The 17,180-nt window shown below is 42.7% G+C and overlaps 1 protein-coding gene across 3 annotated transcripts in view; it reads left to right on the forward strand.

Moving 5' to 3' along the window:
• cadps2 (Ca++-dependent secretion activator 2) overlaps positions 1 to 17,180 on the forward strand; it is a 229,821-nt gene that overhangs the window by 146,281 nt on the left and 66,360 nt on the right. For all 3 annotated transcript variants that reach the window (XR_013790062.1, XM_079501503.1, XM_079501504.1), the window contains 2 exons: positions 7,546 to 7,733; positions 15,209 to 15,310. Coding sequence is in view for 2 of the 3 variants with exons in the window: in XM_079501503.1 (XP_079357629.1) it covers positions 7,546 to 7,733; positions 15,209 to 15,310 (290 nt within the window). In the remaining variant the exon portion in view is untranslated. The remainder of the gene's footprint in view (positions 1 to 7,545; positions 7,734 to 15,208; positions 15,311 to 17,180) is intronic.

Raw genomic sequence — 17,180 nt, forward strand, 5'->3', positions numbered from 1 at the left:
CTGCCAACCATGCCAAACAGCTTATTCTGCTGTTGTCATTGACTCTTGTTGGGTGGGTGGATCTATCTAGTAACAAGTAAGAAACGAGACATTTTGGCATATTTTTAAACGTATTAATTTAAACCAAACACAGACGTCCTAACTCTTTGTTACGATACACAATATTGCATCCTCTATATCGTCTGTCGGGTGGAAACCTCATACGTCCAAAACCTGTATACCCGTAAAAGTGATGCTTTTGTGTGATCCAGAAATGTACTAACAAACTTAAAATATGTAGACAAGCGGTTTCTGCACTATATATTATATATACACACACAATATTAACCCTACAAAATAAGAACATTGGCTGAACAAATCAAATGAAATGTGTATAGTAAGGTGACATCTGTGCCTCCTTCATTTGGTTTCTACCTGCCTCACCTGTGCGTTACTTCCCAGCCAGCTCTGCAATTAGACCTCTGCATCCATTCAGAGACCCTCCTGTCATACATTCTCTCTCTAAATGCTTTTGTAATGACGGGGGTCTTTGTATTTCAACCTGAGCCCCTTTTACAAAAAAAAAAAAAGATGGGCTTTTACCAAAAGGGCAGTGCCTTGGTCTAGGAGGGGACATCTGTTGATGAGTGGGTTGGGTTCTTCTCATAGATTCACAAAGGGGCCTGAGACCCAACAACAACAGTAATTACCAGAGCAACTCCATTCCCCTGCCCCAGGTTTGGTTGCATCGTGACCGAGCTCCCAGAAGAAAAAAATATATATAATTCGAACCGAAGCCCCAAAATGACTTTGAGCACAGCAGTTTTACAGTTGCAGCTGGCCCTACCTACAAAGTCAAACCTGGAGTATTAAGTTTAACCACCGAAAAGTGTACAAATTGACCCATATTATACTATTTGTGAACGACGATGCATGTCACAATGTGCACTACATGAACAAACTGTACATGAACAAACTGTCAAGAACGAGAAAGAACCAGGGAACCAGGGAAGAAAAACGCTCCCCCCCCCCCCCCCATGTACAGTACATAGAATACACTGTGAAGTTGAACATAAAAAATCTATCACACATAGAATACACTGACAAGCTGTTTGTACTAAGTCCCGTAGCAGCCACTGGGAAAAAATAAATGAGAAACACGGGAGGATTTGACTTGGCACGCGGCCAGGGTATAGCAGTCTGGAAGGATCTCAGGACCCCCCCCCTAAAACATTGGCTAGTGAAGCGGAACGGAGAGGGTCATGGGATCATACAGACTGACCACTGAACTGGACAATGTCCGATGACCAATATTTAGCTCCCTTCCGTCTTGGTTCTTTCTTGTTTAAAATCCGCAGCACTCTTTGACCCGGACGTGACCCACTTTAGCGCTTGTGCGTGCCTACATGTGTTTCGTTTTTTTTTTGCGAATGAATGAATGAATGAATGAATGGTCTGTCTTGAATGGTCTGTCTTAACCCTGTAAGACCCGGATATATTTCTACTTGCAAAAAAGAGATTTCAAACTTACTTATGTAAGTAAACTTACTACTACTTTGTCACTTTTCCGGGAAAAAAATAAGTGCAAAAAAAAGAAATGGATGTACAAACGGTGACATGCTGTGAGCTTGTACTGTATATCTGTTCTTTTTTTTAATAGCCAATGCAAAGATCTAAAATGACACGGATGCTTTCCTGGTTTTGATGGGATAAAAATGTCATTTTGTCCAATCTGTATGGTAGAGTGTGTTAATACAATACAAGTCATACGATTGAGGTGGTTGTATTTAGTTTCCCTGCTCTTCTATCGAGACAAAGAGCATCATGTCTCACCTAGACACAGGATCTGACACACATTTCGAATGTGATGGTTGAGATTTTTCTGCCACTGGCGTCTTCGTCAGGTACCTGACGAAGACCCATAGGGGGTCGAAACGTTGTCATCCTTATAACTAAATAAAATTCCCGTGGGAGCTACAAAACAGTGTGCGGACTAAATAAAATTGCCTTGCAAGCATATACAGCAAAAAACAAAACGGCACAAGAACGCCAGTTAAACCGAAAAGCTGTATGGCTGAAGCCGCCGTGTTTAATGCCTACCCTTTTTTTACCGTAACCCAATAAAACCATGGAAAGCATCTGTCATCTTTTGAATTGGCTATTCAGAAATAACAGACATACAAGCTCACAGTGCGTAACTTTGTGCTGTGCTACGAGCTTGTACATCTGCTATTTCTTTTACATTTTTGAAAAATCTTGAAAGTGTGAGAACTACTGATTTTTAGAAGGCATTTTTAGAAGGCATCTGATCCATATTTTATTGTGTTTTTATTAGTAATCACTCCCATCAAACCTGTGGTGTAGGCTATCATCGTTAAATCATTGGCTGCCATGAGCTACCATGGTGAACTCTAATATAATTACTCAGACGCACGCACCCACACACACACACACACACACACACACACCGTCTCCAAGCCTCCCACTACTTTTCGGAGTGCTTAAATTTGTTACCCTCTCCACAAAAGAAAAGAAGCAATTATGGTTTTATTAATTAGAAATATCATGGCTGTCTGAAGTTGAAAAGAGAAGCTCTAAATTGCTCGTCGGTTCTCACATGGAAGCGTAAACGGTTGACCTTGAGAACGAAAACACAAGACAAAAAAAGACAATGAACGTGGTGTTTTTTCTAAACGAATCATTTTTTGTTTCATCCGGTTCACAAAGTAAAACGCTTAGATGTGCAATTGACTGCATGGGGCACTGCTAATTATTGCCACAACTCTATTGTCAACCAAACGGTTCATGGCAAAATGCTTGTTTCTTAAAAATAAATACAAAAAATAATTTCGAATATATATATATATATCAAATATATATAATAGTTATACCTGGGTAACACTTGATATGCATAATATAATATCTCATAAACACATAATACACATTCACAGAAAGAAGAGAAAAGGAAAACACCATCAAACACACCAACATAAAAAACAGAGATATTGCACACATTCCCTTGATAAAGTGCAACTAGTCAATAAAGTGCATCTAGTCCGTTGTGGTTACTGCCATTTATCAATCTCTGATTAAGCATTTTAATTGACAGAGGAACAAATGAGTGCTTAAATCTATTATAGTCACACCGTGGAGTCTTATATATCCTGCCAGAAGGCAGTAGCTCGTACTCATAATAGAGTATATAAAAGATCTACAAGGATCTACGTCGTGCCGCGCTTCGAGCTTGTAGATCCGCTACTTTTGTTGCTTTTGTGTGTAGTATTCATGATCAAGCAGGGAGTTAATTTACAAAAGAAATGTCCAAATATGAAGATAAGAGGTTTCTGACCAACACCGGCGAAGTGTCACCAGTACGTTGCTCTACTTGCTCAAATAATCTTCAACATTCATTCAGTTGCACAAATGGCAAATAGTGGCTACCCCCAAAGTCTTGACATTTTGGGGTGACAAGGGTGTCAATTCTTTTGCCTGTGTCACTCTCGCGGACGAGCGATGGCGCGCACAATGACGATGACACAGGGACTGCCAAGTCTCTTGGCGCTAACGAGGCATTCGGCTTGTTAGTGGCTAATTGAGCGGTCAGCGCCAAGACGGAGAGTTCGCCATCTGTTTGTCAAAGAGGAACATCTTGTCACTTGTCGCCAGTACGCGACGACGAACGGGGCTCTGGTTTCCTCCGTGCTTATTCCTTTTGTAGTGTGATATTAATAGCTCTGACTCAGGCAGAGACAAAAGACTGCGGTGTGGCTCGGGGAGAATGCTGAGAGAGGGAAGAGTGAAACTGAACATCCCCTTCAAGCCAAAGGGAGCTCAGGGCAGTGGCAAAAAAGTGTCAAAGTGTCATGGACCACAGCATTGAGTATGTACGGTATTATGTAAAACATTTGATTCTGTGTCCAAAATTATTTGAAAACCGCAAAAAACAAAGGGTATATTAAATATAGTATATCGTATAAGTAAATATTCAAGTGTGTTATGGTCATGATTCATCAGGAGCCTGGATGGCTTGGTTCCAGGCTCAACGTAATTAATATAAATATTTGTTTTGTGAAAAAAATGAATGGGCTTTCGATCTGTTGCACCACAAAATGGCCGCCACTGCTATGCCCTATTCATTGTTGTTCATTATTATTGCACCAGTCAAGCTGGAATTCAGTTAATTTCACGTTATAACATGTTGCATGACAGAAACCTTGTTTCTCTTATTCTAACTTTTTGACGACCTAAATTAACGACCTACTTGATCAAACTACAGCGTCACACAAAAAGCATCAAACTGGAAATGTGGCGCGAAGCGACATGTTTTGCTTTTGAGTTTGCAGATCTGTTACTTTTGCCATTTTTTAATTTGAATCCTGAAAAATAACCATTTTGGACACATGAGGTTTCCACCCGACAGGCGTGTAATAACCACTTCAATTCACTTAAATCAGAACGGGGTTATCAGATTTGACCAGGTGATCAGATTTGGCCTGAGGCAATTGAGCTGATCAAAAACAAAATTGCCAAAAACGTGTTTCAGATAGACAGAATGTATCTTATATCCTTTGTATGTTAAATCGGCTCATTCAGTTTTATTATTACATGTACTAATAGCCTATGCTTATGTTATTCCTATCATAAGACATTAAAAAGCAATGGCTGGTTTTCACTCTCTGGCACTGCATGGGTGATCATCACGCCAGCTTTGGGAAAAAACGGCTAAATGATCATGTGCCTGGAAAGGTTGCCCACCCCCTGGCTTAAATAATGTTTAATTAGAAGTCTGTCAGTACTTCACCCATAAAGCAACTCTCCTATGAAGCACACAGGGCTTTCATGTCAAAATGAAGATGTCCTCTGTGTTTAAACCAGTCAAACCGGGAAAGCATCTGTGTCATTTTAGATTTTAACCACTTTAACCATTATTTTGTGTACTTTCAATATTTGTATTAAACAGAAAAGGACATGGACACAACATAACACACTTAAGGGAACCCCCTTCTGTAACAGTTATTATTTATTTATTTTCCTTTTTTTTTCTTTCTATTAAACACTTTTCTCAGAAGACATTCATAAAATCAACCATAATCCCAAATGGGTTAACAGTACAATAACAGGACATAAAACCAAAACAAAAAAATATATGCAAATCAATAAAATACATAATACCAAATACATAATACCATAAGGACAGAAAGTATATACAGTAGAAATAATAAAATAAAAAATACCTATTCACAGTTTCACACCAAATTGAGTATAATAGACATCACAATATAGCTGCCACGGTCATCTCTTAAATTATGCAAATCTTACCCCTGCCTCCCCATTGGTATGTCATCTAACTGGCCTCCTCTGTCACTCCGATACACATAACATTTGACCACTCATCTCCTATATGAGGCGCCAATGGCAGCCATGCTTCAACGAATTCGGCCAAGTTGCCCCGTATATACCTTATTGGCTATTTAAAAAATAGCAGATATACAAGCTCATAGCGCGTCACTTTGTGCCGGTCTATGAGCTTTTAGATATGCTATTTTTGAAATCCTTAAAATTTGAGAAATAAATGTATATATTTTTAAAGCAATTTTTTTTAACTCAAATCTTTGCTTTTGGGGGTCCCTGGAACAAATATTTCTGAAATGGGGGTCAGTGGCCAAATATATAATAATCTGGTTTGAGAACCACTGATTATAGCAACATATAGGTTTTACAGAAAAGCGTTCGGTTTCCTCCTACCTCCATGATAGATGCATCATCTGGGATGAGTCTGTTCTGTGCTCGCTCTCGGTCATGAACCCTCCTGGGTCGGCCGTCATCACCCGGAGACACCCGGCTGTCACGCCAAGTGGTGGGCGGCGGCTCAGCCGAGGTGCTAATTTGTTAATTATTTTCTTCTGAGAGGAATCTTAATTAGCTATGTAAGTTTCGTGCCTAATTTGGTGATTATGCGAGGGATGAATGAACCGATGATGAGCGATCCTGGGATTTTCAAATTGTTATCCCCACTTCGCCCTGTTTGCTAATGTTAATTTCCATTTCTTTTTTTTTATTCGCCCAATGAATTAATTGTTAATTGACCTGTCTGTCGTTAAATCATTAGAAGAATGAAAGCTCTTTTAAGATTTTTTTTCCTTTCTTTATTTTATGGTTGTCACTACCATTTAATTTTCTGATGTATGGCTTTCACTTTTGCCAATCTCAGAAACTCCTTTAATTTTAAGATTGTTATTTATGTAGTAATATATTTTAACATTTAGCAAGGCCTATATGTTTTGCTGTCTCATATTTACACAATTGAATTATGGTCTCAGGATACACGCTAACAGCGTGCGTCTAATGTGAATGTATGGGTTTCAGCCCCTTTCACTTCCATCATAAAAAAGTATAAAACATTATGTGGAAACAAAACAGTGGTGGTATTTCCTCAGCTTACTGCTAGCCGGTGTAACGCCCAGGAATCGAACCCGGGTCTCCCGTGTGGAAAGCCAACACTTTAACCACTAGATCAAGGGGAATTCCCCCTTGATTGGGGGAGATATTAGGCTTTTGGTCATCAGGCAGAGGCTCTGAAACACCACTGCTACACAGGCACAAGCTGATTAGTCCAGCACTGTGTGAGTTTATCTCCAGACATGACAGACAGACAGACAGACCCCCCCTGGCCACACCATAAACATTGCGGTTACAGTAAACATTGAGTATTAATTGTTACAGAAGGATGTGTGGTTAAAGTACATACTGCGTACCATACAGAACTGTATCTAGATGGGCTCTGAAGTACGGCGAGTCCTGGGTCCGATTCCCGAACCCGGAGGACCCTTATTGCTGCATGTCACTCCCCCAATCTGTCCCTGTTACAGTACCTGTCTCTCTCTACGCATCGGTTCTCAAAGTGTTGTCGGGGGATCCCCAGTGGTCCCCCAGCTAAATGTGTTAACCCATTTTGACCTGGGAACGATTCTACAAATGCTTTCTAAATCCTGACAGTTTTCTGAAAAACCTCATGTTGCTATATCGGTGGTTCTCAAACATTTTCATGTCAAGGACACCCAAAGATATATGAATTTGGCCGCCGGCCGCCATCTGAAAATATGTTGTTCCAGGGATCCCCCAGAAGCAAAGACATTTTCACGATTTTTCAAAAATTGCAGACCTACAAGTTCATAGTGCGGCACTCGGTGCCGCGCTGTGAGCTTGTAGATCTGCTATTTTTCAATAGCTAAAGTATAACATAATGCTTAAAACACCAAAAGGGGTTCCCGCCCAGAATGTGTTAATATAGCATCAGTCATTTTAACCACTTAATCCATGTATACGCTGGCTACTTCAAAATAGCAGTACAGTACAACTCTAGGCACAGCTGATGTTGCTTCTATATGTTTAATTATTTCAATTTAAGTGGTTAAATGTCTTAAAACACACTTGAATCCACCATATAGTGGGGTTCCTGCATCATCTCTCTCTCTCAGCTAAGAGGACGTTGAAGACCCCTGCTGTACCATGTCAAAGTAAAGGAAACCATGTAATGAATTAATGTGTGTTGTCCCCCATGCACAGGGCTGGTTCAGTCCGGGCCAGGTGTTTGTGATGGATGAGTACTGTGCCCGCTATGGGGTCCGGGCCTGCCACCGCCACCTCAGCTACCTGAGGGACCTGATGGACTACGCCGAGGACAGTGCCCTGGTGGACCCCACGCTGCTACACTACAGCTACGCCTTCTGCGCCTCCCACGTGCACGGAAACAAGTACGTCCACTGCAGGGGCTATTGTTTTTCCCCCCTGCCCCGTAGAGAAATTAAACTGAGCCTGATTGATCTCATTGGGACTATCACAGTATACCTGACTTTAAACATGACGTCCATATTTTGGATAACCATGTCATTGTTATGTTGCAGAAGTTATTTTTTATTTTTCTGAAATTGCGGAATCGCATATCTTCAAGCGTGCAGGTATATCCAACGTGTCACAATGCGTTGTGAGCTTATAGATTGGCTATTTTCAGACAGACATACAGAGAGATACAGTACATGCAGAGATTCAGACAGAGATACAGAGAGATACAGTACATGCAGAGATTCAGACAGAGATACAGAGAGATACAGTACAGCAGAGATTCAGACAGAGATACAGAGAGATACAGTACAGCAGAGATTCAGACAGAGATACAGAGAGATACAGTACAGCAGAGATTCCGCACATTGGTGCGAAGATGGTTGTGCTTAAGGGGAACTTTTTTTTATTACTATGAATTGAAGCTATCCTACAAAATACCCACATGGGCAACGCGCATATGCACAGTGTACGTAAAAAACATGTTGAATACAATATCGTCTCTGTCGGGTGGAAACCTCATACGTCCAAAACTGTTACTTTTCAGAACTCAATTTCAAAAGCATCAAAAAGTATAGCCTGGCTAATAAGCCAGACTCAAATCACACTGTCGTGTGTTATTTGAGTCTGGAGATGCTGTGTATGGATCTTGTTTCCCGGGGGGGCGGGTTCAAACATTTTCTCTTTGACGCAATTGGTCAGAGCTACTGTCAGTCAAAGGTCTCAAGCATTGAACGTCACTGTACCAAAGCTCGCCCATATTGCATACCGTGTCCCGATTGGCCACACCAGTTCTCTGGTGTAGGAAATGGGCGTACAATTGAGCCTCTCCAGACCGTAATCCGCCGGCAGGCAATTTTTTTTGCCAACTGCTAATTTGGTCTGGCTTATTAGCCAGGCTATCAAAAGTAGGCGATCTACAAGGTTGAAATGCGGCGCGTGACAGTGGCTGTATAGTAGTATGATCAAGTAGGGCGTTAATTGACGAAGAAAGAAAACTCCACAAAAAGAATATGGAGATACCGGTAAGAGGTCTCTGCCCCGACGGCCTGCGATTCTTCTTACATTATGAGCAGTTAACATCCTTCAGCCACTTGTGGGCTTACGCTGTAATAATGATCTGGGATCAGCTCCTAAAGCGGTTATATGTTTCTGCACGTTCATCAGGCCAAGCGCCTCTTGACCTCCCTGCTGGTAAAATACTCATATCTGTGCTTTTTCTCTTTGTCCAGTCATTTAGTCAATTAGAGACATAATGATTAGCTTCTCCTGGTAATCACTGTATATAAATGGCTGGGTGGGCGGGTGGCTTGGGCCATTGGGGGGGCTTGTCGGGAATTGGCTTTTTGTCAGTTGGAGCTGTAATTTGAATAATTGATGCCCATTCAGTGCTCCTGGTGCTTTTTGAGTGGGTGTGTGGATGGAGGAGGGACGGGGGGGGGGGGGGGGACGGGGGATGGAGGGAGGGATGGGGAGACGAGCCTGCACACAGAGGGAGAGACCGGAAACATGTTCCAGAAAGTGGAGAAAACATAACACTGTTTCCAAGTGGAACCGTAAGGGTCCATCTATATATATATATTTGAGCCGGTAACAAGTTGTGGGGCGCACACTTCATGTGCACTTCAGTTCGGCAAGTCATAGACCGTGACGCACGTCGCATGCAGAGAGGCGCCGCCTACGCCCCGTGCTCCACGGCCGTAATACATCACCGACGCTACCCATCGTGCTAGTTTGGTTACATTTGTAAACTGTTGACGCATTTTGACCTGAGATCAGATTCTAAAAATGTCTTCTACATCCTGACAGTTTTCTGGATATCGATATGCGATATAATTAATTGCCGATAACCGATATTACCGATGTTGATATGATCTCATTCTGTATTGAAAAAATATAATAATTTTGTCCATTCTGAAAAATACATGTAACAGGTTGTCTGCACTGCAGGCTTAAAGCCAGCAATTCAGACAGCCAGCAATGGGTAGAACGCTCCCAAAAAAAATGTTGTCTCTGTGACACACCTATAGGGGCCGCAATGTGCATTCAAAGATGTTCCTAGAAGCTTCGTCATTGGTCGAAAAAAACCTGGTCGCAATGACTAACCAATCAGGAAGCAGACAGGCAAATCGACCAATGACAAAGCATCTAGGAAAATCTTTGAATGCAGATTGCGGCCCCTAGATGTGTCACAGAGACTACATTTTTTGGGGGAGTGGTCTACTCATTGCTGATGCCGATGCCGATTAATCTAAATACAACTAGAATCAGCCGATACCAATGTGTTTGCCGATTAATCTCCCATCACTGTCTCTCTGAAAAAGGAGAAAGATGTATTTTAACAAAAAAACAAATAGACTGGGCGTGGGGGGAGAGACTTTGTTAACTTTGTTAAAAATCCACAATGTTTTGATGTGATGGTTATAAACTGGAGGACATAAAGTTGAAGAATCTGGATCTATGATCTGTGAGAGCTGAAGCCAACCTTTTGCAACTGACAGACGGTCGCAAATGTCGACGTCAAAGCAACAAGGTTAATGGAGCATTAATACAGCCAGGGGGCAGCACCATGCATGCGCTCGTCAAGAGCCCCCTCCCCCCGGCTGTCATCTCATATCCTTCCACCTGCCAACACGGCCCAGATAGCCGGTTGTACGTGAAGTGACGAGGTCTTTATCCGCTGCCGATGTCCTTCGCACTGCGCTGCTGTGAGACGGGGGGGATCAAACCAAACTTCTCGTGTCACCTGCTACTCAGCCAGGGGTCTTTTGTGCCCCACACCTCTTGAGGAGAGTGACTGACTGACTGACTTACTGACGCACAAGGTCTCTGCCAGCTCACCTTGAGACGGCCAGGCGGGCTCTTGTCGCATGTGATTAAAGAGAAACGGCCAGAGGGTGGTTGTTGTTGTTGGCGAAAAAACCCCGCTGGCATATCACACGGTGGTTTATCGTTTAGTACGTATGAGTCACATCTAGCGTAAACACTTTAGCGCTAACGCAAGCCTACAGACATGCCCCTTCACCACTTGCGTGCATGCACATGTGCGCGCACACACACACACACACACATAGGTTTTGTTACTATGCTTGTGAGGACGTCAATATTTTAGGACTGCATTAAAAGTAGCTGGAAAATACCCGATCTACAAACTGCAAAGCTGTGAGCTTGTACATGCATGGGGTCTTTTTCCGGTACCTACTCTGACCCCCAACAACACCTGAACCTAACCTCTAATAATATAATACATACCTAATCCCCTAACCACAACCTGAATCTTAAGGCCAAAACGCACCAATGCAACTAGTCACAACTCCTTGCAACAAAACTGTTTTATAGGGGAATGCCACACATTTTCATCATACAACTATGTCATTAATATACCTTAGAGTTGTTGGCTTTTTTTTAAAATAATTTCCACAAAACAACTCTAAGGACTCAGCCAGGGGTCTTTTGTGCCCCACACCTCTTGAGGAGAGTGACTGACTGACTGACGCACAAGGTTTAAGCACTTTGTTAACTATCGCTGTTAAAATGTATCCTTACACCCCTACCTCCAACCCTCTCAGACATCTCAGATCACAAAACTATTCCTAATTCACTGGAGAAAGTACACTTTGCAGCCACCAGAGCCACTTCCTTGTTTAAACTCAGCCAGACTTTGTTGTGTAATATGTCAACTTTTGCCAAACGAACACATTGAGAAACAAAACGTACTGTATGTGTTATAGGTCAACCTCATGGTAACTAACATATTCGATTTTAAATTAATATTTATTTTAATCCAGATTTAGCTGATATGTATGTGAACATCACGTCAAAACAGCTAGCATAGTGTTTGCGGGGGAATAGGAGGCGCTTGCTGTCTTTACAAGCCCGCCCGGAGCCACTCATTCAGTCCTAGCACGGGCAGTGCTTCGAAGCCCATGCGGCCAGGGTTTGTAAGGAAATCAAGCGCTTCCCTTCCCTTGTTCCCAGCTACACATATATGCTGGATCACTGTAACACACCTGGGATTGATATAAACTGATTTAGGGTGTAGAATAGATTATTGTGATATTTACTACGCGGTTTAATCAGAAACCAGCCAATCAGAATCAACTATTGGGACTAACCGTTTTAGAATGAATGCCTGATTCTAAAACGGTTAGTCCCAATACTTGTCAATCATTCCCAGCCGACCCCGCAGCTCTGTAGCTGAACTGGGGAAGGGGAGCACTTGATTGCCTTACACACCCTGGCCGTGCGGGCGTCTAAGCACTGCCCGACAGGGTCAGAGACCCTCTGCTACAGTACGTGTTGGGTCTCACTACGCCTCTCAGCCATTATAAAATACCCGGTAACCTGAGACCTCTTGTGGCTTATTGCTTTATTTTACACTTGGTCTACAAGCTCACAACGTGTCGCATCGGCAACAACTAACCTAAGATTACTCAACCTTTTATTTGTTGACAAAATGGTCAATATTTGAGCTTAGAACATTTTTTGTCATAGTTTTAGTCAAAATTAACACTGCACGCACGCACGCAAACACGCACAGACACGCACACACACAAAGCACTCCGTAAGAATACAGGGGCACCCTGCAGCCAGTCTCAGAGCCTGTTAACCCCTACCAGACCCATTGTGCAACGGGGGTTCGAGTGCGGCCGCGGCTCGCATGCCATTCGCTTCATTTAGCAGCGACAATGAGTCTGCGCCCCGACAAGCTGTCGCATTGCACCCAGTACCCTGTGTGTGTGTGTGTGTGTGTGTGTGTGTGTGTGTGTGTGTGTGTGTGTGTGTGTGTGTGTGTGTGTGTGTGTGTGTGTGTGTGTGTGTGTGTGTGTGTGTGTGTGTGTGTGTGTGTGTGTGTGTGTGTGTGTGTGTGTGTGTGCATGAACAACACAGATTTCATCTGATTGGATTCAAAACGGCAAACAGAGGGAGGACAAGGACGACTGAAATCAAAGCCCACACTTTGATTTAATAATATTCACAAAATATTGCATCTAATTTTCTCTCCCCTCCCTCACCCCATAGGTGTGTGTGCGTGCGTGCGCTGCTGTTCATTGTGACACAGGGCTTCAAATGCACTTTTAATTCAGAAACTGACTCAGGTCTGATTTGGTTTGAGAAACAATTCAAGTAGAATTCTATTTCTGACAAGTTAATACTTTTCTTTTTCTTAATCCTTCCCAAGGATTAATAACTTGATTTGTTGAGGATGATGATGGTGATGATGATTATTATTATGATGATGATGATGATGAGCAGTGCTCACAAGGCTCAGCCAGCCAGCTAGCCAGCCAGCCATCCAGTTAGTCAGCCAGCTAGCCAGTCGGTCAGTCAGTCAGTCAGCCAGTCAGCCAGCCAGTCAGTCAGCCAGCTAGTCAGCCAGCCATCAAGCCAGTCATCCAGCCAGTCAGTCAGCTAGTCAGTCAGCCAGCCAGCCAGCCAGTCAGCCAGTCAGTCAGTCAGTCAGCCAGCCAGCCAGCCAGCCAGCCAGTCATCCAGCTAGTCAGTCAGTCAGCCAGCCAGCCTGCCTGATGAAGTAGAAGTAGAACGGGGCGAACCCACCATCTCGCTCAGCGTGAACGTCTTCATCAGGGGTCTTTAGGGGACACAAGAGGACAAGGGGAGAGGAGGACCAAGAACATGACATCCTATGCCGTCCCACTTTTAGCCTATTCTTCCAGCTATTCTTGCCTATAACATGAGTGAACACGCGCCTCCCCCCCCTCCCCTCACACACAGACACACACACACACACACACCCTCCCCATGCAGCGCTATCCTTTTATATTCCATTGGGATTAGCTGGTGCTTGTTAAATGGGGGTTGGGGGGGAGGGCGTGGGGGCTTTTCCTTCTTGCGGGGAGGGGGGAGGGGTGGCGGATAATGGATTGACAGATTTCAAGGAACAAACAAGGTTTATAAGTTGTGGTAACAAGTGGTGCAGGGAAAGACGCTTCACGTCGCTAAACAGGACGTTTTCTTTTTGGGGGGGGTGGGCCATTGAGTTGGAGTGGGGGGCGCAGGAGAGGCCCCTGATGTTCACCACACAATGCATTACAAGTTCATCCATTGTCCCCCTCGGCCTCTTTAGGTCGTCCGTGGTGCACTTAACGACGTCTTGTTCTCTCTTAATATCGCAAATATTATCCTAACATTTGTGATCAGAATTTGCTTTATAGCTACTTAATTAGGCCCGTTTGTTTTAAACCAATTAAGACCTGACAGGCCGCTTCTACAAATGTCTTCTAAATCAGTGGTTCTCTTCACTTTCAAGATAAATAAAAATAGCAGATGTACAAGCTTGCAGAGCTAAGCGGCACAAAGTGACACGCTGCGGGCTTGTATATCTGCTATTTTATATAGCCAACGCAAAAATCTAAAACGACACGGATGCTTTCCCGTTTTAATGGGTTAATGACACAAAAGTGCATCATTTATGTGTGAAGAATGTTTGTTTTAGCCGCCTATATGTTTAATGCATAGCCTATTTAGGCAGCTAAAACATCTGTCAATTAATGTTTGCAAGAAATCAAGTCAGGCATCCTTGGAAGGGTGAAAAGAACAACAAAATAAAAACTTACCTTGGCAGAAATGGAATTCTACTTGAATTATGTATGTTGGTAATACACATAATGCAATACCAAAATACATTCAGTACAGTATACTGTATAGTACATAGGGCCAAAATGGAAACAAGACTGCAAGGACTTTTGTTGGTGCTATCTCTTTTGAGTGTTAAATCAATACACATTAAAAAAAAAAGCTAAATATTATGTCCCCTTTGATCTACATTCTTTCATCCCTTTTTATTTTGTATTTTTGAATGTTAGTGCTGTCGCACATAGAGACTAGGGCTTTTATAAGTACAACCGCCTCGCTTTTTCTTTCTTTTTTAAAAAAAACTGCCGCCTGAGTGTCGTTTTGAGAGGGCTGCTTTTCTCTTTCAGCCGCAAAAACAGCCCAGAAAGTCAAGGCTAGTCATCCTGGGTAGTGATTGCATTCTTTTTTTCCTTCTTCTTCTTCTTCTTCTTCTTGTGTCTATTCAGAAGAAGGTATTAGGAGGGGAAAAGGGGAATGAAGGCTTTGCAAACATTAACCCATTTTGACCTGAGATCAGATTCTAAAAATGTCTTCTACATCCTGACAGTTTTCTGAAAAAGCTATGTTTCTATGTCAGTGGTTCTTCGATTTTTCAAAAATAGCAGACCTACAAGTTCGTAGCGCGCCACTCGGTGGCGCGCTATGAGCTTGTAGATCTGCTATTTTTTAATAGCTAAAGCATAACATAATGCTAACACCAAAAGGGGTTCCCGCCCAGAATGGGTTAAAGAAACGTGCAGCTAACAGGTTTTTCTTTGTCACCTTTCCTTCTTTCTTCTCTGTTGGTTTCCAGGCTGGATGGAATGGGAACCGTCACTGTGGAGGAGAAAGAGCAGTTCCACCAGATACGAAGTCGACTCATGGTTCTGCTGGAGAACCAGATTACACGTTTTAGGTACAACAACACACAGGATTCCTTTTTTTCAGTTAACCCTCTCAAAAATACTTGTTTTCTATCAATTACGCACCCCATGAAGCCTTGGATTCACAGAGATTTATTGCATTCCTAAGCCAATAATTTGTTGACCGGCAGAGTCTCCGGGAGAAGTCTCGAAGAGTGTCCATACAGAGTCTCCTGCTGACACGATGACACGGTCATCAAATTATTGGCTGAGGATTGCAACAAAACCGAATAAATCTCCATGAATAGGACCCATTTTTTGGGTGAACACTTGTAAAGTGTAAAGTGTACCACTTTACTTAAAGGTGGGGTCTGTAATGCATTATAAAGCACTTATAAAGCTTCATAACACTCATCATAAATGTATATAATACAACACCGTATAATGAGGTTTATGCATTTGAAGTGCTGGCCATAATGCATTATATGCTCAGCATTATAACTACCATTATCTTAGTCAGTTAACACATTGAGTTCCACCTAGTGGACAAAATGGGTAGCGCTTGGGTGCCACGATCAGGGGCATTTTTGTACTATGAAGCTGTCCTGTTTGTCGCCATCTTGGATGCTAACAGAAACAGCATCAATGCTAGCGAGCTAAAATGAGGCCAATCCTTGCTCTAGAAAACGCTCCAATCGCCATCACCGGATAATCAGTAATGACCTCCGAACATCGCCGATCTGTTCAAAACCACGGACAGCCACGTAGTTTCCGAGAAAATAGCGTGCAAAGGCCATGGCTGAAGCTAATGGCTATGGAGCAAGAGAAGCAGAGCTGTCGACGCGTCCCTATAGCAACCGGAGCGATTCCAAAAATGAAACATAGCCCCCGCGTAATTAATTTATAGGACAAGTATACCTGTGATTAGCAAAACATTTGTTAATAGTGACTTAAAGACACTTTATAACTAAGTAGGCAGTACGCCTTATAAGCCATTTTGGGCGGGAACCCCTTTTGGTGTTTTAAACATTGTTATAATTTAGCTATTGAAAAATAGCAGATCTACAAGCTCGTGGTGCGCTATGAGCTTGTAGGTCTGCTATTTTTGAAAAATCGTGAAAATGTGGCACAGATATTTGAATATATATTCTTTCAGAGTGAATGTTTTTAACTCAAATCCTTGCTTCTGGGGGGTCCCTGGAACAACATATTTTCAGATGGCCAAATGCATATATTTTCGGGGTCCTTGACATGCAACTGTTTGAGAACCACTGACATAGAAACATGGGTTTTTCAGATAGCTGTCAGAATATAGAAGGCATTCGTAGAATCGTCCTCAGTTCTAAATGGGATAAGTAATTACATCATAATGCATCATAACGCATTATAGTCTGACCTGACCTTTAGTAAAGTGTTGCCAAATAAAGTGTACTAAAGCATGCCGTGTAGATGCAATACTGTGCAGTATTATTGTACAGTACTCGTCCAGTTAGTTGTACAGTTAGCGATCACAGATTTCAGCTCATGCTTAATTTTATGCTCCGTCGTGCAGAGGTGCCACTCGCCAAAAATAACAGATCTACAAGTGCATCCCTGTCGCATTGTGAGCTTTCTGGATCAGTGGTTCTCTCTCTCTCTCCTTTTTTCTTTTCTTTTTTTTTACATCTTCTCTTCGTTGGGCCCCTGGCACGAAATCTTTCGGTCAAATACATATCATTTTGGGTGGTCCTTGACATAAAAAAGTTTGAGAACCACCGTTCTGGAGATCTGTCTATTTTCATTTCAGTTGCGCCGAAAGCATCATGCAACCAACTATAACAATCCCGCTTAACGTTATCAAAAACTTGACGGCTTGTCCGTCATCATACCCACGACAACACTGCTCCGTGAGACCTTCCCCACATCTGCGCGCCGCTATTCAAG

Source organism: Electrona antarctica (genome assembly GCF_951216825.1).
Source record: "Electrona antarctica genome assembly, chromosome: 5".
Classification (NCBI taxonomy): domain Eukaryota; kingdom Metazoa; phylum Chordata; class Actinopteri; order Myctophiformes; family Myctophidae; genus Electrona; species Electrona antarctica.